The following is a 27,413-nucleotide window of genomic DNA, read 5'->3' on the forward strand; positions in this document are numbered from 1 at the left end:
CATCATAGTAGTAGTTTTAGGGGCTGTCATCTGGACTTAGTTTTTTAAGTTAGAAGACGTTTCACCTCTTATCCAAGAGTCAGTTCTGAACTAACTGGTAAAAAAGCTGGTATATATGTGCTCATGGGGGAGGAGTCAGACCTGAAACTGGATGGTATTGTCAACTTAGCCTACATGGTTTCAGGTCGTTAAGAGTCCTTTGTCCTCAGCTGGGGTTTGGGGAGCCAGTGACTCCCTCTCCAAACTGGTCATCTCTTTCAGCTGTTAATCTTGCCCATTGTGGCCAACTTGTACATGGAAGAAGTCGAGAGAAGAGCCCTGGACTCGTTCCCAGGTACTACTACAGGCCACTGGTTCAGATATGTGGACGATACTTGGGTCAAGGTCAAAATCCAGGAAGTGGAGGCTTTCACGGGTCATATCAATGCAGTCGACAAAAACATCAAGTTTACCAGGGAAGACACAAAGTAGAACACCATAGCCTTTCTAGACTATGCAGTGATCATTTGAGATGACAGACAGCTGCAATGAACAGTATATAGGAGAAACCAAACAAACTCTACACAAGCGGCCTTACCAACATCGCAGAGCCAACCCAAGTGGACCTGAGTCTGCAGTGCACCTCCGCCACAAACCACTCGTTCGAGGACAGTGAAGTCCGAATTCTAGCCAGAAAGAGAGGATGGTTTGCGCGAGGAGTGAAAGAAGCCATCTTTGTCAAGAATGATAAACCTTCTCTTAATAGGAATGGTGGTCTCAGGTTTATTCTTCCATCCATCTACGGCACTGTTCTGAAACTCAAACAAACTGAACCAGTTTCACCTGGGTTGTTAACAGCTGAAAGAGATGACCAGTTTGGGGAGGGAGCCACTGGCTCCCCAACCTCCAGCTGAGGACAAAGGACTCTTAATGACCTGAAACCATGTAGAGGTTTTAGGCTCTATGAAATGGCTCTTTCAGCATTAAAGATTGCAGATCCTTGTTTACGTTTCAAGAAGATAACAGTCCAGATGCCATGACTCAACTTCAAGACTTCACTTGGATGACAGGAAAACTTAAGCAACATGCATTCTTATTAATATAAATCACGAAGAAAAAATGTATTTCAGATTTGTATGTTGGCATGGATTAGCCTCTGTAGAGGCATTGACTTTGCAGCAAGTTACTTTCAAATATATCCTGGTTGCTTTTTAGGTCGCATCCTGCCAGCTCTGTTGCACTGTTGTACAGGTCTAAATCGGCACACTGCCTCACAGGGCAGCATGGCCTAATTTTGAAGTAAATGTGTGTTTGTGTGTGTGGGCACAAGTGCGTGGAGTAGGCGTCCCTCCAGCAGTTGGCCTGACATAACATGACCAGCTGCTCTTGACAAGTGCAGAGTTACTTGGAGTTTTGTGGGGGGAGAAAAGGCGACTCTGCAGCGGATTGGGCGTTATGTAAGATCTTACACTAGGATTTCTTTTTCACAAAAGCCTTTGGGCCAAAGATAAAGAAGTAATGAATCCGAGTTTGCTCACAATTGGTTTAAAAGGATGGACTGGCTGCAGACCAGCTATTCATCATAAGCAGCTTTAACATGGCTGCTGCTTATCGATCTTCCAAACATTTAAATGTTAAAATGGTGAGGACTCCTGAATTCTGCCAACTGTTTATCTGTTGGGCTGTTCAGAGAATATAGCAACAGAATACTGCTTAGTTTGTACGGTTTATTGTTCTGTATGCCCCCCCCCTTCCCTTTATATCTCAACTAAAATCCACTAAGCTATCATTATGTTCTGGAGCAAAACCCAGAAGCCCATTTATTGTTCTAAGCTACTTTCAGCCTTTAAACTAAGAAGGTTTTTGGAGGTTATTTTATCCAAAGTGTTGACTTATTTTCATTCAGAAAATCACTTTGTACTCAAGCTCATCCTTTGAGCCGGTTCACGTTGGCACATAACTGAAAACCCATTTTTGAGGAACAGTCAGATCCGGGTCAACCTTGATTTCTTTCTTTTTTTCCTCCTGCAGCTCTGCGTTGCACAGCGGTTTTCAGTGCGCCCCCCTCGACAAGAGAGAAGTGCCATCCGTGATCATCGACTACGAGGATGACAAAGAGAACATGCCCAATGAGTCTGACTATGAAGATCTACCCAGCATGTATAAGGAAGAGGAGGAAGATGGGGATGACGATGAGGAAGACGATGAAGATGACTCAATTTTTACTAGTAAGTGCCTGCAGATGTGTTCATAGTTTAAAATGGAGCACTGAAAACTAAGGAGTCTTAAAAGCACTTTGGCTTTAAATGATTAAAAACATATTGGCAATTGGAAAGATTAAAGACCCAGCTTGACCAGGATAAAGTCAAATTAAAAAATGTATATTTTTAAATTGATTGGAAATGGTCTTTATTTTCAAAAATCTAACATCAGATTTATTCATAGAATCTTTCCTTTAATGGCATTTTCTTCAACGGAAAACAGTTTTGCTGCTTCCTAAGTTTAATAGTTGACGTTCCTTTTTTGTTTCATTTGTTTCAATTTATTAGGAATTGATTTATAAATCAGTTCCTAATGAATTGGAATGTAAATCTAATCCTGAAGATGTGTATCTAAATTGAGTTAATCAGGTAAATTGATTGATAAATAATGTCCTTCATTAAATTTGACATATTAATGTTGCTCCTGTTTTCTATATACATGCAGTCTGTAGTCATGGTTCATTTCACACAGAATTAATTAATTAATTAAATATGCTGTCATCGTGATAAACTGTTATCCTTTTTCTTTTTTAATTCCTGCCAGATCTTAAAATCTCATTCAATTTATTTATACCTCTCTTTTCACTTTTGAGGGTTTGATATGCATGTTCTCAGCAAAACTGAGCTCTTTCTGTTTACGTCACTAAAAGGTTCGATGACAAACATTTATTTATTTTCCGACAAAAACACAACAATACAACATGGAAATTAAAGGGGAACAGAAAGACCAAAAAATCACTGTCTCTGCCCTTTTTACTTGGGTATTACAGCCATTAACACTTTTTTTTGCCTTTCTCAAAACAATAACTAAAAATTTACAACAGCAAACATAAATGCTTGGTTCAAACACAAAATATAACTATAAAATATAGACAAAACAATAACAGTTATTATTGTTCATTTTTGGAATTATAACTTTTTAAACATTTTTTTATAATGTTTATTTATTTAGCCGCCTTGATTTGTGGTTGAAAATCATCAATCAATGAATAAATAAAATGATGATTTTTACAAATTTATGTCATTTTTGGTCTTGTTTGTTTCCAGGCACCCTGGCTCAGAAAGTGCTGAGAAAAGACTCTCTGGCCATCAAGCTGAGTAACCGTCCATCCAAAAGGGAGCTGGAGGAGAAAAACATCCTGCCCATGCAAACAGATGAGGAGAGGCTGGAGTCCAGGCAGCAGATAGGCACCAAACTCACCAGGTGAGACATTTGCGGCACTTTAACTTAAACATCGTTGATACAGAGCGAAACATCACAGCTGAGTGCTTTGGTGAACCCGACCAGTGTTGCTGTAACCAACTTTTCAGTTGCTGATGGACCGCTGCAGTGGCTCCTCTCTGCCAAGCGCTTTGTTTAATGCTGGTTTGATGGAACAGTGAGTCACTTCAAAGCGAATGCAATTTTTTTTCTCTTCACCATTCTTTATTTCTCTTTTTATCCCTCTCAACATTGGAGAAAGATAAGCGCTTTATCTTGTTAAAAAGGGAGTCTGGAAATGCAGCTGACCCAATTTCAGTGATGCACACCCTCCCTTCCTTTTTTTTTCTTTCCTTCGCCTTCTCTCTGGCGTGCTCTCGCTATCTTTCTCCTCTTTCCTCCTCCTGCCCGACTTCCTCCCTCGCTCACTGAATCACCACGGTGATGCATGTGCCAAACTATCTCCTGCTGACTCCTCCACACAGCAGCACCACACGAGCCTTTTCAAACCAGCGTTTTCATGTCTTCTCACACCGCACTGATACTGTACATGTTTGCGAGATGAGGTCATGAACAAAGAGTAGTGGCTTGGCAAGTAAACAGCGTAACGTTTTTCCACCTGTGTTCTGTTTTTTCCCTTTTTTTTAATGTTTTGGGATTAAAAATGACCACTAAGCGTGTGGCTAACAGTGCCTGCTAATAGATGATGAATCCATTGCTGCAAGGATTATCATGTAGCGCAGTTCCTCCCTGTGACTGGAGGACACACAGTTTTCCCAGAAGACCTGAATTTGTAGTTTTCTTGTCCCCAAAAAGCTCACTGACCCTGTCTTTTGGTGCAGTGTTATTGAAAGAGGACCTTATTCTTTTCCTCCCAGCGGCATTGTGTCCTTTAAAGTGGGTGTGTGTGTCACGCTGATCAGAATTGATTGTGATAAAGCTTTTCCAGGACACGCCGACCTCGGCTTAATTCTGGGGTGCAGTTGAGTAGTCGTTTTTTTGCTTATGGTCCTTACGGGAGTGAAATGAGCCACACAAATTTGTGTGGAGATCCCCAAATTTTTCTTTATAAATGAGCTCCAACAGATGCTTTTTCTGCAATTTCCTTTGAAGGTGAGTTTCCCACAATCCTTTGTTGTCACAACTTTCAGGCATCCATTTCTTGAAGTTAATTTTGTTCACCTTGGTTTATTAAAATAACAGAATGAGAACGTGGGACAGTTTATTACATTTCTTAGAAATTACCTTTTTCAAATTTGTAATTCATATTTAAGATACTCAAAGTGTCTTTGGAGTGAGTTTTGAACATCCATACCTTTATGCTGCATGCCTACACCACAGCTCAGAGTGGGGATGGTTGTAGTTTTTGGTTTCTTGGTAACTGTAAGCATCAGATGGTTTGTCGCGCTGAGCCATTTGGGAGGTTTGATCACGAAAGCTACTTAAAAACTTCTTGGCGAGTGATCAGATGAGCCATCTGTCAATCAGCACTTATCAGTGATGGATTTCAGTCCGTTAACAAAGGACTAGCAGAGGAGGTTGGTTGATAAATTCTAAATCTCACCAAAGTCACTCAGATAAGAGAAAAAGCATATTTTAATCTGAGCTTTGGGTTTCTGAAGAAATCCTCCCAGGTGCCTGCAGAGGAAAGATCCTCTTGTAGCATTTATGGTTTCAAACTAAACATAAACTGATTTTTTTCATCTTAAGCCTTCGGCTGCTATACTAAAAAAATACTTAAACTCAAAAACAAATTATCTTGTGAACATATTGCGCATCAAAAAAAGCATAAAAATAGTATTTCTCATAAAAGTTTGACTATTTTCTTTTAAGCGTTTAATGTGTAGTGTACCTTTCTGCTTGTTGTAACCCTCCTGCAATCGTCTTCTATTAAAAGGAACCCAACTCCCTTTATCACGTGCCACTGCTCATAAAGACAGCACAATATATCTTAGCTATTAAAAATACTGCCATAAGCAATAATGGTGTTGCTCTTGAAGTATGTACTAAACCTATTGAATTTTGATTCTTCTGCCAATAAAAAGAAATCAGTCTTCAGTGCTCTGACAAACCCACTCTGATGAAAACCACGTTTTTGGTGTTTTTAACATGTTCTAAAATTTTTCTGATGATTGAAGACATTATATATTATTATTATAAAGACAATTGAGCTTCAAACAGCATTTCTTAGTATTTCTTTATTCAAATTGTTGTGAATCAGAAGCAGACAAGAAAGTCATTTGAAAAAGAAATTGTTTGTTACGTAGAAAATACGGAGCTCTGCTCCATTTTGAGGCATCCACTTACAGATAACTAGATCCACGTACATCTTTGTTTTTCCTCGTCTGAGCTGGGATCGGGCCCAAATACCCAATAATGTTTTGGTAGGGCTGTGAGGCAGAGTATGCTAGAGGTAAACAGAAAGCTCTCAGCAACAAGGAAGGGTGGGGTTGCTTCGTGCCACAGTCCCACCCACAACTCCTACTGAAATTTCTAATGAACTACTGCACTCTGCAGAAACGATCCCCTAAAAAAACACCAGTTTTTTTTTTTTAATAAATGCGGCATAATCAAAGTTGAAAGATAACGGGGAATGTTTTTACAAAAAAGGATTGTTGTGGGTTTTTAATTGTGCGATAGATTTGTTTAGGAAAGTGGAGACCTCAGGACTGTCTGGCTTTTGCCAGCTTAAAAAGCTGCATTACTGAGTCACATTGTCGCAAAATCATTAACCCGATTGGGGATTGGTGATCATAGCCGAGCGATCTTTGCGAAAGTGCCCCCGTCAAGCTGTTGGGAGATGAGGAGATTCACTTTGATCCAAAAGGGAACAGAACTCCACTCATATGAATAAATTGTGCGCCAGAACAAGGAGGAGCGCTGAAGTAATCTATATTTAATCAAGTTTTAGATAACATAAAAGACAACATCAGGTTTTATTCTGAGCCCCAGAGTTGTCAGTTGCAAAACCACTTACTCTGTGAACCAAAAAATCCATTAAAGGTTTGCTCAGGCCTAACATAAAAACATGGAAGTGAGTCCTGGGATGAAATATGGAAAGAAGTTGTAAACTTCTCCAAGTGTTCCTTTTTTGAGGAACACTTTTTTTAATAATGGGAATAGATTTTAAAACTTGCTGGGCTGACTGAAGGCAGCCGTCTAAGAACGGATTGTCATAGAACGTTGCCAACATCTACAAATTGCAGCATTTAAGAAATTTCTTTTTCTATTTTATTAACATTAGATTATTCCATCCCAGGCTGCATGTGTACATTGAACAAGCTGTATGCTTGGACATTTGCTGATGACCCCAAAGTTCATGTGAAGATTTTGTAGCTTCAAGCTCTTCTGCTGCTGCAGCACATCAACTGACAGGTTTGATGTGAATTGTTTCCAGAAGTTGCCATCTGTTCTGCTCTGTAAAAACATGCAAATGCTGTATTATTTTTTACAACATGTAAGGTGTTTGAAGTCCCCCAAACAAGTTTATTTTTTTACTATTTTTGTATTTAACAGCAGATAAATTGTGTTAAGTGTTCGCATAGACTTTCTTTCTTCAAGGTGCAGAAATATGGATGAGACTTGATCTGTTTTGACCTTTAAAACATCCCTGCTAGGTCCAACATAAAACAAATTTTTCCTATTTTGTTGCTTTTCATATGTGGAAGCACAAATGCAGTATTATTTATTTCTGTTGTTACTGTAAAATAAGGACTTGCAAAAATGACTTTTGAGCATCTCTGCCTCTTTGTTTCTTTAACTGACTGAACATTTGCTTTTACCAACAGGCGCTTGAGTCAAAGACCTACAGTGGAGGAACTGGAACAAAGGAACATCCTTAAGCGTGAGTGTATTAAACTTTATTTTAACGGTACCTCAAAGCTCCGTAAACAGTTTCATAAGTGCGGATGACGGAATAAAGTGAACATGAGGTCACATTTCTGGAATGGTATGTTTGATTGACATTTGCTTACCGGTAGTTCATTGCGGTGATTTAGAACTCAAAACTGGCAGGCAGGCCTTTTGTCCCTGTTCTGCTTTAAACGTGAGGCAAGCAGACTGCATGGCTTTCTCAGGAGAAATGAGACGGGTTTCTATGCTCCAGTAGATGCTATATCTAAGAAAAGCCTCTCTTTTTTTGCCTGGGACTTTGCTGCTTTGACATTAAAGGCAGAATTCCCTGCAGTTCCTCCAATCCAATGAGATTAAGTTTGATTGTTAGCATCCCTTATGCTTATACCAAACCAAGGTCAAACAGGGTTTTATTTTATAGAAAATAGTAATCCTGAATGCAAAACTGCAAACTCTCATGGCAACAGATGAAAAAACAACTTGTTAGATTATTATTATTATTAATTTTTGCTAAATTCAAATAAACTAAAAACTACTTTTATCAGATTAATTTGGGGTGGCAAAAATAACTTAATCAGCTACCATTTTGAATCTGAGAAATGTAGATTGCTCCCTAAGTAGGTCGTTCTCAAAGCTACATTTACAAACGTAAATGCATGGGGGAGAACAAAGCAATCACCCCCCACCCCCATCGCTAACGGCATTAAACAGCCCATAATGGAAACTATTTTAAGCCCAGAAAAACAACCAGTTTAGAAGGAATCTAATGAGCAAAAAGCTCACTGTTTGTGTTTGTCTGTATTCAGAAGATGAACTTATTTCTCTCATTTTTGCAGCTCGCAATGAGCAGGAGGAAATGGAGGAAAAGAGGGAGATAAAACGGAGGCTGACACGAAAGGTGAGTCCAAAATAGCTCCAAAAGGTGCAAACACACACTTGCTTTACCAGCGGGGGGGCGGGGGGACAGAGGGAGAAGGGGGCGGGGGGTAAATTGCAGGCCCACAAAAACAAACACGATGACACTGATTCATCCGTAGTGAGAAGTGAAATCCAATCTGGTACAGGGCTGGCTTTGTGCTCCGCAGGTTTCCCACAGGAGACACGCATGTCCTTGTTGCCCTTGCCCCTTTACCATGTTGCCTGCCAGATCTACTGACCCCGTGGGGAGGTGTGGCGCATGTGCCTGTCACTGCCGCCGCAACACTTTCTATTCAGCCACAAGCAAATCCCCAAGCCGCTGGTGTGTGGGCTAAGTGGAAAACTGAGGAATAGTATAATAGTTTCCCTGTTCTTAAGTATTTGTGAATGGCTTATGCAGTGATTACAACTCCTGTTTTTATGTTTTTATAAAGGTTTTCTATAAAGGTATAAAGTTTTTTTCTGCTTAAGGTGCAGACTAATGCCAGGACTTTACTGGCATTAAGAAAGGTTAGCTTTCTTTTTGTATGGTTTAACCAGTAACCTTAAGTTTTATGGCACACAGCCACAACGTACATTTTTTGATTTTTTTTTTCATATTCTATGTATGAAATTTCAGTCTTTCGTGATGCATGCGTGATTTACGTTATGCATAAGCATTTCCCATCGGTCAAGGGTTTCGGCTGACGGGTCTTTAAGTGAATTCGATTTTTAGCTGTTCAGAATTTTGGTCAGTTGAGAATTAAGCAGTTTATGCTTATGTTGTGTAGTCTATACATTATTACGTAAATCTTATGCATTGTATGTAATTTTTGCGAGAAGTTTATGCAAATTTGTGGCTTTCCACAACCATTTCACCTATGTCTAACAGACTTTTCACACATTTACCACCGATGTACAACTTTTCTATTGCGTATATGACGCACATATCACGTTAAAATGCAATATGTGCAAAATGTACATAGTGGCTGTGTGACACGTCCTTTAAATCAAACTCTTTTTCCTCTAAAAACCAAAATTGAAGGCAAAACATTGAAAACCAAGACATTATGATCAAGAATCAGCCTGTTCATATTGCAGTATAATGATTTACAACCAGTAAAATAACCAGTCTAGAGAGTAAAATGGAAATGTAAAACCAGTAAAATGGGTAAAAGACGTACATTTAGCGTAAAAGTATGGTTAGCGTCTGTTTAAAAAATGTTTGACCTACAACAATTTCCATGGAGGGCAACCTGGCAGTTGAGTCTTGTGATTCTAACTTTCAGAAACCCTGGGAACCACAAATAAGCTTTCACCCCAAGACTGAAGTGCTTTACAGGGATAAGAGGGTCCTTTGAAGTCTTTAAAGTATGCAGGAGCGTAGGTAGAATTTAAATTTGGCTTGGAGCATTACAGGAAACCTAAAAAGAAGAGGATAACTCCTAAAATGGACTCTCGTGCCAGTTTTCTCCATTCTTCCCACTGCGGTATTTTGGATTACCTGACAGTCTTTTAAAGATTTAGAGAAGCAATAGAAGAAAGGAAGCCCTGACAGGCCAGACTTTTCAGAAGTGCATTTCAATGTCTGCCAGTTGGGTTGGACTAAAACAAAACAAAAAAATCTGGCAAAATGCGTGAACGAAGGTCAGGGAAGCTGATGCCCGCATTGCACCACAGCACAACATATACATTTGCAGAGATCCCAGGCTGGAGCTTCTTTGAGGCTCTGTTTGCCTGAAGTGGTAAATTAATTATGGGGAAAAAACCTGAGGCTACACAGCCAAAAAACAAATAAACTTTATTTATATAGCACCTTACAACGCTGTCAACGAACAGGACAATTTTGAATAAACTCCAAAGCCCAAGGCTCAAAGTTAAGACAGTAAAAAGACATGGGGGTGGGGATTGTGTGCGTTAGTGACTTTTTATTTTTTATTCATTTACTTGATTTACATTATTTCTTCTGGTGTACAGTACTTTGTGTTTCCAGGTATGAAAAGTAATGTATAATTTCAAGAGTGATTTAATTTAAAATGGCTTTAACTGCTGTTCTAAGTTTGATAGAAAAAAAGGTCCGGTCAGGCGTGACTCTGTTCCATCTTGGTCATCTCTGTCATAGTCAGAGCAAATCCCAAAGTTGATTCTTAAAACTCTGGAATTGCTATGAAGAATTTACAAAAACATATTTCTTACTTAAAATAACTTAGACATTCTTTTGTCCTGGAAACCCAATTTGTTTGTTTGTACATTTGAAAAACTTTGAAAATGGTTTTGATCAGATCCTAATGCTATAGGAGACCAAAGCCTTCACTAAAGACCTGATTTTTTCTTTTCTTTTTATTGGGAAACTTTTAATAAAATGATTGGATTTATTCTATCCTCTTTAGATTTAGCTGCATGTTTTATGACTATGGTTGTTTTTACCATTTATTTAAAGACCCACTACAATTATCTTGTGATTTATTTTGACCCTGGAGAACCCACTGGGTCAAATTTGGCCGGATTTTTTTTTATTGGGTTGCTTTTAATTGCTGCTTCCCCAAATACACAAATAAATAAAAACCAAATTTGTTTAATCAACTCTAAAAGCCCTGAAGAAAACTGTTGGTTCCTCCAGGGTTAAAACATTCCCAGTGGTCAGAAATTATGATTATGCTGTTTTTAGTCAAAATAAATCCTGTCGTTTTCTAGAACACAGTTGATGCAGAGTGGCAGGAGTACGGTACTTTAGAAAGTTGCCTCTGCGTTGTGGATGTGAAGTAACCCCGCCCCCTTTCCTCTCAGCATATTTTTCTACATCACAAATACACTTTTTTCAAATGACATTTTTTCCTCCGCTCCTGATTCACTCAGAAATGCCATTTTGAGCTTAATTTTCCTTATACATGTCCTCCGTCATTAGAAAAATGCCACAAGAACACAATTTTCATCAAAGTGGTTCTGTTTTCTTTTTTAAAGTTCTGTTTTGGTGCAGATCTGTATTTTCAGTTTTGTCATTATCTTGTTTTGATTCTCTGTTTTTAATCTGTATTTCCAAGGTTTGTAGTTGAATATTGTGACAGTGTAAACTCTCTGGACAAGAGACGACCTGGGTTTTTTTGGGTTATTTTTTGCAAAGCAATAAAAAAAAACATCATCCTTTCTCTCTGAAATTCTTGTCCTAGATTTACCAATTTTTTTCTGTACACTATTATTTCATCATTCAAAAAAGACATAATCTTTCATCTCTGACCACACACTGCAACTCCCCCTTTTGTCTGTGTGTCCCAGCTGAGCCAAAGGCCCACGGTAGAGGAACTGCGGCAGGCCAAAATTCTCATCCGATTCAGTGATTATGTGGAGGTGTCAGACGCCCAGGACTATGACAGACGAGCAGATAAGCCCTGGACCAGGCTTACAGCAGCTGATAAGGCCAGTACCACTTTAAATAATCTCATGGGGGAATTGAGGTGAACTGGAGCCAGGGATCTTTAGAGAATTTTAAGCTGATGCACCCAAAATGCAGGTGAGAACTGAGATTGTGATGAGATTGTGTTCTGCCTCAGCCATTTGTGTTTGCAAGTAAACACCCTGGAGCTCCTGCTGTCAGCATCCAACATTTTAATGAGTCTGACTATTACCGAGCAAATCTTCTGCTGCCTGTGATTTGGTGAGGTGGCACCAAACACTGCAGGTCATACCTGAGGACCACTCATGTGAAAATCATTCAGAGCTAGATTACACAACAGCCTCTCTTACATAAGGGAGTAATTTGATAAGCCTTGCCTCAAGACCCCTGGCCACAGTGCTGTTAGTCTGCTTTTTTTTTGTTATCACCTGCTGCAGAATTGTTTGTTCTGCCGTCATAAGCAGACCCCCTCCCTCAAGGCTGAGGAGATGAAGATGGTCAAAGCAATGACCTTACTCTACCTGGCTGTTGTCACGAATGACAGTTTATAACCTGAAGCTGTCCTCAGTTCCAGAGAGACCATTAAGGCCAAACATTCACCGGACACAGGCCAACTTTTGTCTCCCTTCAATGATGCATGAAAAATACATTTGCATTTTGACTTAAAAATAAAAGGGAATCGAACTGTTTCTTATACCCTTTCTTCTGGTCTTTTACAGGCAGCTATAAGGAAGGAGCTCAATGATTTCAAGAGCAATGAAATGGAGGTGCATGAGTCAAGTCGCCATTTAACCAGGTAATGCCTGGAATGATCGAATATAACCCTCTGCTATGCTTTCATAAGTTCTAGCTGTGACTCAAAATTATTTAAATATGTCACCATTTTTGTTGCTTGTTGTTTTGTCAGGTTTCACAGACCGTAGTGGACCATCACTGTCTGAGCAGCGCCCGGCCCGGCGCTCTGCTCACATGAGAACCTTAAGTGCTGGACAGTAAAACGGTGCCCATTTCTACAGCAAGGCCATGTCTTCTGAAATGCCTTTTCAGGACCCACATAACTGAGTCAGTACTGATCCACGAAATGTAGACACCCCTGCTTCATCCACTGTAGTAGCACATAGTGACTCTTCTCGGTTTACATCGCCCCTTTGAGGCAATTTGTCTCCCCAAAGCATCTGCCGAGCTCTCAGGCGGACGTTCGGTTCTGTGGTGACAGAGGGAGGAAAAGTCTTATGTTTGCAAATATGAAGACTTTTGTGGGCATATTTTAATCCATCCTCACTATTGATCTGTTCCTTTTGGACTTTTCCGTTTATGGGCAGAGTTATGCGAGGATGGAGACAGTCAAAGTTCTCAGTTGATTGTTCCAGGAGCAGCTCCATCTTTACAACTCCTGCTTGGACTTTAATAACCGAGACTGAAAGGGAGGGAGGCCTCCAACCTTACAAGTTGTGCAATTTGTTTTTCCTCTGCTTTTCTTTGACTATAGCACCCCCTGGAGTTCTCTTTTGCCATGACTTTCTGTTGTCCTGACCTCCTTTTTATTAATGTGCAATTCTGACAGTACCAGCATTGCTGACATCTAGTTGCTAACTGTGAATCTAAGAGTTTGGGAAATTTCCTATGCTCTTTCCAAATGTTCATTTTGTGTTTACTAAAGAGGAGCTTGACATCAAAAGAAAGGGGGGGGGGGGTAAAGTTTCAATTATGTCAGAGTCTTATGTAATCAAGGTGAAAACCATAAGTCGCAGATGTGCTCTGGCTCCAGAATGTGCAACGGTTTTCTGTTTTGTATGGACTTTTAGAGGCACAAAATTTAAATATACATTCTAGCACTTTCAACAGAGATACATCGAAATGGATATGAATTCACTCACCACATTGTTACGGTTATCTCTTACTTTCTTTGTGTGTGTGTTTGATGCAATATGTTTAATAATCTGAGCTCAGAACGTGCATTGGATTAAACTATTTTCTATTCATGTCACTCAAGCTTTTGACAGAGCAATATCCTTTGTTTGTAGTGAAAGGTTTGACTGCAGGTGAATTCCCCCCAGCCGCTGTTTTTTACTGTGCATATACTGGTTGTCTGCACTTCAGGGTTTGATATGTTACTTTGAGAGGCTTTATTCTGGAGGGATTGTTCATCTATTTTTTTCTTTTTTTTCTTGACTGAGTTACCTAAAATCTGCCTGTTTAACAGCTTTACCAACATGTTTAGATAAAATCTTAGGAAATGATCATTTATTATAAAGTATCGTAAAACCCAAAAGACGGGCACAGGTTTTAGCGTATTCTCAGAGTCAACATTTTTAAATATTTTTACTGCTTAAGTATTTTGCACTGTTTAAACTTTTTTTTTCTCAAATATGTCAAATTCTTGTTGGATTTTTGAGCTGTAAACACCTGATAAGTAATCCCACACCAGTATTCATTCCAGTGAGCACATCAGAAGCTTTCTGTGCACAGAATATTTCTATTATTTTTTACTGTATTACTTTCAAAGTTACAAATGACATTGTCAGATAAGGAAATGGAGCAGAAGGAGGATGAGGATAGCCACCCGCTGGAATCCATCTGTCTGCAAAGGAATGTGTTTTCCCTTCTTTCCATGGGTTTAATCGGGGAATGATGTCCCAATAAAATCTGGCAATGAACAACAAGGTGGAAAACTTGTTTTTTTGTCTTGAACTTTGCACATGTAGTGCTAAGGGATCTGTAGGGATCTGTTTTTTTTTCCATTAACCTTGGAGAACCCACAGGGTCAGATTTGGCCGCCGTTTATTTGATTTTTCTTTAGTCTCATTTATATTTATTCATTTATTGGCTGCTGTAAATTGCTGCTATCCAAAATGAACAAACATAAAGCAACAACACACAGAAAAGGTCAAATAAACTTTGAATCCTAGAAGAAATTTGTTCTTGGGATCTCCAGTTATTTACAGGTTATTAATGGTTTGCAATTGTCTTTCACAGCAGCATTACACTGAGGATGAGGCTTTTCTTTGTGCTGATTTAGAATTAAAATTGAGTTAAGAAATAAGATTTGCTTTTATGTATTAATGAAAAAAGGAAATTTGTCCTATTTTATTTTGAAGACAAAAACTTTTAAAATTTCATTTCTAAATGCATTAAAATTGTATGCTGTATTACTAGATATTGAAGAATTTCACTGTTTTAGAAATGTATTTTAAAGTTGTATTTTTTACATCTTCAATATTAGTAAAACGAAATAACTGTCCCTAATTTTTAGTTGGCTACATTTTACCTGCCTGTTTTTCTTAACTTTATTTTACTTGAACCTCCCAAAACATTTCTCAATGCCTAAATATAGGATTTATAGTGGAGATGAAAGAATGAGGAATCAAAACAAGGCTAGGCCACATTTTTATGGTGGACTGTAATCATGAGTTACAAGAAATGTGTTTGGTGACATGAGGAAAGGGTCATGACTGTGAAAACTGGACACTTGTCACATACGACATGAGGTACACATTGGAAATTAAGAGGTCATGATTTTTTAAATACAAATAAGGAAAAGTTAAGAATTGGTAGATGATGTGGGGATTAAGTGGAAAGCTATTATCTAAATAGGGTAACTTTAGATTAAATGTAAAACTCTTAAAGCCCTTCTGTGGCCTTTAAGGTGCCCAGTTTGTAGTTCATTTCACAGCTATACTGTACAGCGAGCTTCAGACACGTCCCACTCCACTGGTGTCAGCCAAGTCAAGAACTTTCCCCAACTGGACCAGGGTCATTTATCCATGTGAAATTCTTCGTGGCGTTGAGGTTTCACCTAATCTTGGACCTGTTACATTAAACTGACCACCTTTTGAAGACTTTGTAGAAACCCTGTGAAATTACTGGAATTAATTTTCATTCAGTTACTGAGAGAAACCTAAACATCACCAGGATAAATGCTTTTTTTTTACATCAACGGCACTGGATATTTTTGCTTTTCTGACTTGAAAAAACATAATTTAAAAATATATTTGGGATAAACATTTGCATCCACATTCATGTGTTGAAAATCATGGTTTGATCAAAAAAAGCAACCTCAAATTCATTATGTCAATTATAGAAAAAAAAGGATATTTGCTCTGGCTTATTTTTTTACAGACCAGTAGTAATTGTTTAATAAAAAAATCTCGGAACTGTTTTTTTTAATGTTGTTTTGTTATTTTGTTTGTCAAATGAAAAAACAAAACAAAACAAAAACGATTGTTCTAACTTAAAATTCAAGGCAGGAAAAAACTATAGCGCGGCTCTTCCACTAGATGGCGCAAAGTGCTAAAGAATTTGAGTGCACGCGGGCCTGTGTGGCCTTGTGAAATGGCGTCCTGATGAGATGGTGTCGAAGTTATTTCCCTCATCGCCACTAGTCTAAAGTAACGACAGTTGCAGCCCAATCTTCACCAGCCATGCACCACAAGCGACCGTGTATGCAGAGACCATCGTTCAACGAAAGATAAAGTTAGTTTTTTCCGGATTACGTGACGCTGCTAGCTTGTTTCAAAATATCTATTTATTTTAATTTAGCCCTGGATAATTAATGGTTTTGAACGTTCAAGTGTATTCAACGCGAAATGTAGTGGAGGTCTCTTTTTTAGTCTCCAAACACTTTATAGGAGCTATGTTTACGCCTCTCCGTTTTTCGCCGCCCACCTCAACGGAAACGTGAGAAAGGCCTCTTGGGAAATGTATTTCTTTGATGGAACTGTTGCCGCCAACACCCGCCCGTACAAACGCCTATCCCACAATTCACCGCGTTGTTGTTAATTCCCTGTCTTCCCTCCTCATGAATATATATCAGGCAGCATTTGCGTAGGAGGTCGGGCGCCGTTCATTTAATATTCTAGCGCTGAATTTTGGTCCAAATGGGACGCGCAGCGCAGTCACGTCTCCGCCCTGATCCGTACTTTAGCGCCCGGCCTCTTCACAACGAATTTAATCAGCAAAATGTTGTGGGTTTTTTTTTTGGGAGCAGCGGAGGGGACTTCGACGAGGGAAAGAAGGCACGAAGTGAATGACTACTAGTGGAATAAGTCGGAAACACCGCCCAGTTGGCGGACATTTATCGCGCCGGGAACGTTTTATGGTTTCTAAATGTAGACGTTTTAGTTCTAACCCACTGCGCGCAGTTATTTATTTGGAGCGGAGGACTTTTCATTGGCGGACATGGAAAGTGTGCAGGCTGTCGCCGTGGACGGAGGCGCGACTAAGTTAATAAAGAAGCCCGGCGGACTCTCTGTCGCCCGGGGGACTCCGGCGGATGATGGCGGTGGTCAGTCGGCTCCCTCCCGCGCACAGGCGAGGAACGGGAGAACCCTTTCTCATTCCGCCTCAACAGCCGCGTCTAGTGCGTCAAACAGAGCCGCTGCGGCGTCTAATGGCCGAAGCAACTCCAGCTCTCTCCTGTTGCGACGGCGGCGCTTGAAGAGGAACCTCTCCGCCACGGCGGCAGCAGCATCCAGCCCCTCAGCTGTCACCGCCAAGATGAGCTCGGCCCTGTCCTCCGCGTCTCTGCACACACGCAGTCTGGACAGGAAGACGCTGCTGAGGCACCGGCAGAACCTGCAGCTGCAGCCCGCAGACCGCGACTGGGTGAGAGCAGATCTGCACCGCGGCTGCATTCACGTCCACCACAGACTGACAGCCTCGTACCCCAGGCCGGTTCTCTGCACTATGGACACCACCGCCGGGGAGGTGGCGCTCCGCCTGAGCGTTAAATCCCACAGCAAGTCGAGCTCCGTGCTGCGCATTTTTGCAAGAGATACCTCCAAGACTGACCAAAATGGCAACTGCAAGGTGAAGTGTGGATATGATGAAAGCAACGCAGAGGACTCGAGCTGCAAACACCGGGATTCCGCTGGAGTCAGGGGCCGTCCGAGTGACAGGCTGAGACTGCTGCTCATGGAGGACACCGGCGACAGGCAACAGCAACAGGACGTTGATGAGAAACTTTTCAGCCCGCAGTCAGAGTCACAAGACAATATAACCTGTTCATTATCTGATTTAACCTCCAACATCGATACACCCAACGAAGAAGATTCGGAGCACAAGAATGGCACGGATAGCTTTGGATTGAACTCTGGCTCAGACGTGGAGAGCTGTGCATTTGACGACCTCAGTTCTGGGGCCCAGCTCAGTGAGCACAGAGACTCCCTCAGTGATGATATGATTCTGGGCACTGAGGCATCCATCCTCAGTCCTTCCTTTGATAGTGCCACAGAGGGCCATGACATGTATGGGAGCTCCTCAGACGAACTGGAGCTGGACTGTCCTGTGCCCAGTGCAGGCTTACGCTCTGTATCCCGACACCACACCAATGGCATCCCTTCTGCCAACGCCAACTACAAGCACCGCAGCGGGGGGCTTTTAACCGACACCTCAAACAGTTTGGGCCAGGATATCAGTCGAAACACACGGGGTGGCCTGCACCCCAGCAACAGTGCTGGGTCTTTATCAAGAGACTGCTCTACAGGTGTTGCACCTGATGGCCAAGATCTAGACAACAAACAAGGTGCTGTGAAACTGGGCCAGACGGAACACCAAAATGAAGTTTCTTCTGATTCCAGCCCTGCGCTGTATGTTCAGCTGCACGGTGAAACTGTAAGGAGGCTCAGTCCAGATGAGAGGCCCCTGCAGATCCAGAATGACTTTCTCTTTAAGCTTGGATTTAAGGATCCGTGGAGAGTTCAAGAAGAAGGCCTTGACACAGAAATTGGCTCCTTGTTGCGCTTTTACGCAGGTAATTGAAACAACAGATAAAAAAAAAAAACTGTAATTTGCATTTCATTCATTTTTGCGTTTTTGCCGTTATGAGATTGGTGTACTAATGTTTTCTTTCAAACAGGTTGTCAACCTGTGTTTCTGTGGAACACATGCAATAATGCAGATATCTTTCATAATGCAGAGAAAACATACAAAAAGGGCAAAAGTAAGATTTAACCCTCAATGACTGCTGCACAAAATTCATAGTGTAAGGAAATGGAAAAAGGCGGTTGTTGTATTTTTTTATGATTCTGTTATGAGCAGATGACAGTGGACTGTTAGTCAGACTGCTCATCCAGTTTTCCCGGTCTGTGCTTTCTTCTCTCCTCTTCCGGCATCAAGTGTCTTTTCTGGCCTACACTTGCATACTTTTCTCACATGGACACGCATGACAATGCCACAAAGCCATCACCACAACTTATGGTGCTCAGACACGGGGGCCCTTTTCCGGCTTTTGTCCCATTATTATCCAAATGAAAAGACTGAATGCCTTTGAGGTTGAACAGAGAGTAGGGTAGGAGCAGTATGGCTGGGAAGACCATAAACCCCTTCTGTGGACGCAGTGAATTCTGGTCATTGAGATGCTGCACAGTGCCTGTCCTACTGGCGTCCAGCATGGCCACTGTCACACCAAGTGTCTGCCAACTGTGGTTAGAGTCTTCCGCTGAAGCTTTCAAAGCCCTTTTCGTCACCATGCCACTGCTTCAAACGTTGCTGCTGGTGATAACGTGGGCAAGTGGGAAACAGTGAAACTACACATTTACCATACATTAGTCATTAGTCACGTGACTTGTTCTGCTCTCAAAGACTTTCATACTTTCAGGAGTGTTTGCACTTGAGTGTGTAGATGTTTATTTTGAAGAAGAGTCCGTGCGGTCAGCTGTGGTAGAAGCCGTCGACAGTAAAAGTTCTGCCTCACACGTGAGACGGCTTAACTGTGGTCACCTGAGCTCTCTTTTAGCTCCCCCACGGTCAAACTCTCAGCCTGCAGCTTCTTACAAAGAGGCTTAATTTTTCATTCAGCCATACGTAGCAAGACAATCGAGAGCAATTTTACCCCCACACAGGCGCTCACTGTTAAAAGTAGCTGTTATGATCATGTGACACAGCCTGGAGCTTTACCATTTCCTCATGTGGAGGAAGCATGTGAGGAATGTACGCCTGTTCTTCTAGAATGTTAGGCATGTCTTCTGAGGAGGAAGTGGGGGCAGAATAGATGAAGGGATATTGTGCTGACACATCTTAAGTTGACAGGTTTTTTTCCAACGCAGACCGAGGAGATAAGAGCAGCCTCAGCTGACTTGTTGGCTGTCTTTTATGCACAGCTGTAGACCTCAGTCACGCTACAGGCCTCTTATGTCAGCAGGCCTGGGCATGCAGACTGGCTTTTGGATATTGAACTTTCCATACCTAACAGGTAAATTGCTGTATATCAAAGCACAAGATAATTTTGATAGCAAACTAGTTATTAAGTTGTTGGCAAGGATGTTTTTTTTTTTTTCATTTTGAAAAGGACTGATGAGTTGCTCTGTGATTAGAGCAGCACGAAAATAATAAGAAGCAGCTATTAAGTTAAGGAGTTGTCCTGGTGCATCACGCCATGTCCCTTGGACAATAAAAAGACCAGTTTGACTTTGAAGGGGTCAGGTCATGCTTTGAGTGTGCAGATTCTGCAGTGGACAGATGAAAAAAAAAAGCACACTTTGCCCCACTAGGCACACAAACGCACACACACACACATGTATGGAGGGCTGCCTAGATCAAAAGGGCCCTGTCCTCTTTGGCAGCCTGATGAGTGATCCTTTCAGAACTGCCCACACAGAAGTCTCTTGTAATACCCAGCCCACTTTATTAGAGTTTAAGTATGAGAGAGAAATTCTATTATAGAAAAAAATAGAGACAGAGCTGTTCAATCGGTGTATTCTGGTCCAGGCAGAATGTAAATGCTTTCGCAGGCACCTTCTCAGACCTGGGGTGTTAAAGAGGCTTTTTAAGCAGCGGTTTAATATTCTGACTGTCTAACGGTCTGTCAGTGGTTTGATTCCCAGCAATAGCTGATGGGTTTTTCTTCTTACAGAGAAGAACTCCTCTGTAAGGGACAGAATTCTTGTTTAGTTGTAGGAATTTGGAGTTGTAGGAGTCTTTTCTGCACCATTATACCCAAAAAAAATTCTTTAAAAATCAAACAATGGAAACTCCTGGATTCTTTATTAATTCTGTCTCTCACAGTTTAAGTGAATTTATAATGAATATTAAAGACCAAACTGGCCTTTTTAAGTTGGAAAACTAGAAGATTTGGTGACTGACAAATACTTTTTTTTACCTCATTGTTAGCCACTCCATGAACTCTGTTCCTTCCTGAATACTTTACACTGTTGGAAAGCCTCTATGGCATTTTTGCACAGCCTGTACTAGTATTCATGTCTGGGGTGGTAGATCCCATCATCTGTTGTTTTTGTGCTAAGCTTTAGTCGTTTTTGTTGGTATGATTAGGGGAACTATGGAGTCTTTCAGACTGGCTTATTCTAGCCAGTGACAAGCAGTCTCTTTATCATTCTTTGTGTGCAGGCTGATCTGGTCCATGATGACTTCTCCTTTTTACTCTTCTTCGTCACTAGGTGTCTGCTACTTCAGATGGTTAATTAGGAGTTTCTTTCTGGAGTCTGTTTGCAGCATCAGGTCCAGGGCTCCAGACTGCGAGCAATTGGTCGCATTTTGCGACCAAAATTTGAGAGTGTGCGACTGAATTTTACATCCATTCGCACATGTGCGACCAGTAAATTTGCCTCCCCCACTCTCCGTATTTTTTATACATTAAACGTGGAAGGGGCACGTCAATTATCAATGAAATAATCAATGAGACGCGAGCGCACACGCACGCAGGCAGACACACACACTCGCGCACATACTCATGAAACGCGAGCACACACTCGCGTGATGCCTGTGTTTGAGGCGGCCACTGCGTGTGAGAAGAATAGGGAAAGCCACTGTGAGTGGCTAAAATGCGTGTAGGGGGAGGGGCCTAGAGCTGACCAACCAATCACAGTGGGGTATATGACTCTTGGGGGCGTGACAATGACAGGGTTTGAAAGCAGGACACCTGACAGCGCCCTCCCCGGACCACATGAAGGAGTTCCTTACTTTCCTTTAGAACGTATTTATTCGCTCGTAATTTTCTAAATACATGCAGTCCGTGCTGAACTTTTCTCTGGGCCGCACAGACCCGGAGGAAGGTTTAGGATTTGGTTACGGTTACGGTTACGGCGGCGCATCAAACGGGTTACGGCAGCACACCGCTCCCGCGGGAGTCGGGTCAGCTGAGGAGAATAAATGTCCCACACCTACATGCGTGACGGCTAACGGGGCTTGAACTTTAAACACGCTCGAGCAAAAACAACATTAGTTTTAGACACACTGAAAATACGTGTGGAAAATGCAACGATAGACGTGTTTGAGATGAACCGGCACCTCGCCTGGATCGTTTGGGGGGGGGGGGGGGGGCTGTGAGATGAAAGCGAATCTGCAGCAAGACTGAAGGAGAACAGGAAATCGGAATTGTCCTTAACATTCAGTTTAGTTTTAATATTCTTCTCCCCCTTAGTATGATCTGTGTTATTATATATTTTATGATTATTTAAGGTTTTGTAATGTATGTAGCCTTTTTTAATGAATTGGTATTTTAAATTATTTTGATTAATCCCTCCACTACAAAAACCATCAGGACACATGTCCCATAATGCATTGTTTTGTAGTCTGTAGGGCAGCTTTCAGTCAGTTCAGTTTCCAGCTGTGTCCGGGTAGGTTTGCCCCTTGCTCCCACCCCTTTCTCCTGAAATTTTTGTGATGATTGACAGTTGATGTTGGAGCAAAAACAAAAATATATGTCACACACCATGTAATCTGCGCAGCGTTGAGTTCACCTGGGTGATCTCAAACACGGTTATTGTGCATCTTGGCTGCACCTATTTGGTGTCACCAAGATAAATTTCCATCAGTTTTCTTAACTATTTGTACTGTCATGACAGCGATGCTTTTGTCAGTTTACCTTCTTGGTGCATCTTCAAAAGTGCAGATTAAAATGTGACACTGAATTTGAAACAGCACATTGTAATTTCTGCATCTATTATTAAAGTATTTATTAGTAATACAGTGGAAATTAGTAGATTTGGTTAGAATTTTGATTTACGGTATGCGCCCCTAAATTTTCTAGTTGTGCCCCTAAAATTTTCAGTTAGGGGCCACTGTGCTCCTAGTGAAAAAAGTTAGTCTGGAGCCCTGAGGTCCTTGTTGTTAACTCTTTTATGGCAGTCCTAATTATAGTCTATGTTGCTGCTAAACCTATTGACGTGAACCAAGTGGATATCTTGCTTGCTTGGTGTGTTGATTGACGGCAGCCGATTTTTTAACTTGGGATCAGTTTGCATCGACCTGGCTTTGTAATGATCTGGCTTTGGAGATTCAGTTCTGTAGAGAGTAGCAGCTCATTGGTAAAACCCTCAACAAATGGTTTGTGTCCTCTATCACAGAGCCATTATGGTAAATTCTCAATAAGGGTTCTGATGGTTTTGTAGTTCCTGTAGAGCTGGTACCATTTGTGACATTTAGCCGTGGACTTTCTTTTCAACCTGGTGCTGGACAAATTTGATCATCTAATTTAATCAATGTAATCTAACCTGCAGGTACTGAATTTGTGTGTCTCTTCTTCTTCTTATTTTTTGGAACTTGCTTAATACACACATTTTGACCACCATAATGTTCAACTGCAGTTTAAGTGTAATTTTTATTGATAGTTCTAGGTAAATCCAGGACATGGACTGGGTCAGTTGGCAAAAAGGTGTTCAATTTTTTAGAACAACTTTTACAAAATCTAAATCAATGCGGAAACTTGGAAAAATGCTTTTTCTTTTTTTTCTTTCAGAAAACTGTCACATTTACTTCTCATCCTGGCAATGCATATTTTTATTTGTATCTGTACCATGTCCTTCATGAAAGGCTTCAGGCAAATCTAGACACAATAACAAATAAATCCCAGAACCAGGGTTGCATAGTGTTCCTTGTTTTTATTAGATTAAGCTTTTATGTTCAATAGTTCGCCAAGGAAATTATAATTTCATGGTTATTGGCTGATTTTTTAAATGAGTCATTCATTTAGAAGATTATAACAGTAACTTTCTAGTTTATGGCTTTGGGCTTTAGCCATCACATGCATACAACCAATAGTGGTTTATGATTTTGGGTTAGTTTTGAAACATTTAAAGTTTTCTAAACATTTTATCATGACAGAATAATATTTTACTGAATCTGAGCAGAACCTGCAGAGTTTAGAAGTGGTTTTCTGTCGCTTCAATAATTTTTGCAGATGTATTTAACAGATGAATAACTGTACAAGTATAAAGTTATAAAAACAGTACTACAGATTTATGACTTCAAGACTTTTTTTTAAGTTCTTAAATTAAAAAGAAGAACTTCTGTCAGCATGAGAAGAATCTCAAGAAAGAAAATTGTGGGAAAAGGTATTCTTCTAATAACGTTAATATCACACTCTGCCTAGGCTGGCTCTATGTTGACGTCATGAAATGGGCGGCACCCACAAGGAGCGAAAGGCGGTGCCTCAGAGATCTAGTCGTCTTACTTCCGGGTAGCAAAATGAACTGTTAAAATAACTAACTTTTCATTTAAAAAATTGTTGGTTAGTGTGCCAAAGGTAACATATTATCTTATATATGGATATAGTTTACTCTGAAAAGCTTAAGAAAAGTATCATACAGGCCCTTTAATTCTGGAACTATTGCCATCGACAGGACACAAAACATGTTCTTCAAACTACTGTAACTCTTCCGCTGATTACGTACAGCATAATTCCGATGGATTCTGAAACAGAGAAAGCAGTTTTGCATCAATATCCAACACTTTACTAATGAACAGCTATGGTAATTTAATTCATGTCAATATTGGACCAAAATATAAGTGTTAAAAAGATAAAGAACACTGGAAGTTTTCAGATCTTACCGAAGACTCCATAGGTTTCCAAGCTTCCTCTAAAAACAGCTATCGACAAAACCACCATCTCTGCTTTGTCTTTGTCAATTTGCACATTTTAAACTATTAAAATGCCAGATTTCTCCTACTGTCACATTTCTATGAATAGTTTTCAAAGAAAGAAGAACATGCTGTGCAAATATGTCTCAATGTGTTGTTTTTAAACCAGTTAGTGATTTTAGTGACAATAGAATCATGATGAATGGTTTAGTTTGCACGAAGTTTGTCATTAAAATGTTTTATTTTTGGTTACATTTGTTAACCAATCTATCTAGGATCTTGCATGCGTCTTTTATTATTGTTGTGGGACAAAAAGTCTCAAGTACATTTTTTGGAAACCTTGAAATCAAAGTTGCAGTATTTTTCAATAATATTTTTCAACTAAAGATTGTAGGAGAACGTGCACATTTTTAAGTGGTTGGGGTTTTTTTTCTTTTAATTTTTATGGAATTCTACAAGAAAAATACAGTATTGAAAAGTTCCTTATTAAAGATAGATTTATTTATAAATAAAATAAACTTCTTTGTTTGTGCAAAAGCAACTGTAAAACTAACACGTAATTATATAATAGCAGCATCCTTGGTAAATTTGACTCAAAAATGACCAAATTTATATTCATGTTTAAAGTAAAATGTTATATAAAGAAAACAAATTCGCATTCTGAGATTTTATTTGTTTTTCTTATGTTCATTCCTGCAGGACTTTCTGATATTCTCTTCATATGTTTTGTTACTGTAAAGTACTCGTCATTTGTTGAGTTTTGTTTGTGCTCTAACCCAACGTTGCAAGGAGTACAAAATAGTTTACCTACACTTTCATGAGGAATATTTCCACACTCCTGGCACTGTTTTTAACTGTGATTTTTGTGGGGAACTGAGAGACTTTATCACTCATGGTAGCAATTGAGATATAGGGCTACATTTGATTGGTTAGACAGATGAGGTTAACGTTTGAGCCTCTAAGCTTGATTGGCAGGGATAGTTGGTTTAAAGAAACTTATTGAAAATGACAACGATTGGACAAAGTTTCGACAAAGTGATTGAGCGAAGTTGCTGTGTTGAGAAAAATGTTTCAACTTGGTTGAACTTTGCAGCAATTGGTGCTATGGCTACATTGGAAAATCTTGTGGTTAATGCAGTATTTGAACATCTTTTGGTATGTAGAGACTCGTATAGAAAATGATTGATGCTTCTTACTAAAGGACCCATTGCAATTTTATAATGTAACTAAAATGTAATACTTGTATCGGCCCCATTGAAGCCTTAATTTTCCACGTATGCTCCCAAATGTATTGTTTTTAAAAGCAAGCAATGAATATATGTCTGTATTTGGTTTCTACTCTCTTTCTATTTGATTGTCTTCTTTGCCAGCATCTTTTCTCTCTTCTCACACCCTCTCTCAATTTGTGTCATCATCGATCCTCCACCCTCTCGTCTTGCTGTCTTTTCTTCCATTTCCTCCACCCTCATACCATCTGACAGCTTCCATTTATCTTCTCATATATCTTACTTTTCCCCACTAAATTGAGTTAATTCCAAGAGTAATTTAGCATGCTTGTACATCAAAAAGTTAAAGCAAACAACCACAGGTGTATTACACATGAGCGAACCCATCATATTGGACTTGTTTATTAGCAGATGTGCATGCTGTAATGCAGATTGCTTCAATGAGGTTGATGCTTCTGTGAAAGTTAGTTAAAAAGGGGAACCAACTCAAACTGAAATGACTGTTGTTGCTTAAAGCAGCAGATTTCATGAAGGGCAGCTTCAGGCATACATGTCAGTGCTGTCTGCCAGCAGGCACAGCTTAGACAAGGAACTGGGAACGGGACTGAGAGGGATAGGACCTTCTTCTGCCCTAAAGGGAAAGATTTAGCCTCTACGTTGCCAATCAAACTTTCCTTGTCAAGTGTTCTCATTGTGCAGCTTATTATTTTTGTGCCATCTGGCAAAAGCAAAGAAAAAGGTTCCTTCTTTATCAAGGGTCATGGAGGAGACAGACTTTCCCCAGGCTGAGCGCTCACCCCAGTCCCAAGCACATGCATACAGGAGGATTAGAGGCAGGCCAGCGGGAGCTCACTATCCCCAGCTTTGATCACCAGCAGTACAGCCTAATGCCAAACAACATCTGCAACTCTCAGATTTAAGGAGGCCCGCAAATTCTGATTAGGGAACACACGGCCTGCCCGCCTGCCTTCCGATGTACGGGGCTCAGTTGTGTGAATTCCTAGGTTAAATACCAGAGCTCCAGCCTTGGTTACACAGATTCGATTTAGAAAGCCTGAATCTTCAGAGATGGTACTTGGAATTTGTTTTTGAGCATTTAACTCTTTTCCAACTTTCATCAAAGCTTCAAAAAGATAGGTCAGTCGGCTTTCAGGGGGACTACAAATCTAGGATTTTGTTGCATTTCAAACAGAATTTTCCCTGAAATTAGACTATAAGGAGATTATAGCTGGACTCAACTATATAGGATGTATTTGAAAAGAGCTCACATTTAAGGTTTTAACACAAAGAGACTAAGTTGTATATATGAATATGGGAAGTAGAGTGAAACTTCCCTGTTGTAAAGGTTGGGATGGAACTTGCTTGGACAGGCATGCCTCTTAAATGTGCAGAAACAATTTTGCACGGTCGTGAGCTGCAAAACACCACAGCATACTGAAGAAAACATTGTACTATCTCAACAGTCATACATATTTTTTGTCTGTAAGGCATGACTTTTGACCAGGATGGGCAAGATTGTCACGTGGAATTAAAACACAAACAAGCTCTTCTCATCAACACCAATATTGTAAACCACATCAAAGTTCAAACAGTTGTTTAAGGCCTGAGTGATAAGAGCCAGTGCATGAAGGGTAGTTTATTTGCAATTGTTACCAGTGTTTGTGCTGCCCAACACAAAAGAACAAACAATGCCACAATATTTACATTCTATGTTAATCAAGTCACTGAGTTCAGGCGCAGTAATGTTATAGGTGTGGACTGGTTTGTTTGTCCTAATGTTTTTTCCTATCCTC

At 40.3% G+C, this 27,413-nt stretch overlaps 2 protein-coding genes across 3 annotated transcripts in view; both read left to right on the forward strand.

Annotated features, from left to right (window-relative positions):
• Nucleotides 1–14,244, forward strand: part of LOC101166746 (phosphatase and actin regulator 1) — a 49,790-nt gene extending 35,546 nt beyond the window's left edge. For both annotated transcript variants that reach the window (XM_023965081.1, XM_023965080.1), the window contains exons 6-12: nt 2,011–2,207; nt 3,288–3,444; nt 7,230–7,285; nt 8,130–8,191; nt 11,464–11,604; nt 12,301–12,377; nt 12,489–14,244. In XM_023965081.1, coding sequence (XP_023820849.1) covers nt 2,011–2,207; nt 3,288–3,444; nt 7,230–7,285; nt 8,130–8,191; nt 11,464–11,604; nt 12,301–12,377; nt 12,489–12,504 — 706 coding nt within the window. In that variant the 3' untranslated portion in view covers nt 12,505–14,244. The remainder of the gene's footprint in view (nt 1–2,010; nt 2,208–3,287; nt 3,445–7,229; nt 7,286–8,129; nt 8,192–11,463; nt 11,605–12,300; nt 12,378–12,488) is intronic.
• A 1,705-nt stretch (nt 14,245–15,949) lies between these two features.
• LOC101166990 (PH domain leucine-rich repeat-containing protein phosphatase 1) overlaps nt 15,950–27,413 on the forward strand; it is a 56,032-nt gene continuing 44,568 nt past the window's right edge. Inside the window, exon 1 of the mRNA XM_011486908.3 lies at nt 15,950–18,332. Within this exon, the coding sequence (XP_011485210.1) occupies nt 16,760–18,332 (1,573 nt within the window). The 5' untranslated portion in view covers nt 15,950–16,759. The remainder of the gene's footprint in view (nt 18,333–27,413) is intronic.

The sequence above is a fragment of the Oryzias latipes genome, chromosome 17 (assembly GCF_002234675.1).
Source record: "Oryzias latipes chromosome 17, ASM223467v1".
Lineage (NCBI taxonomy): Eukaryota > Metazoa > Chordata > Actinopteri > Beloniformes > Adrianichthyidae > Oryzias > Oryzias latipes.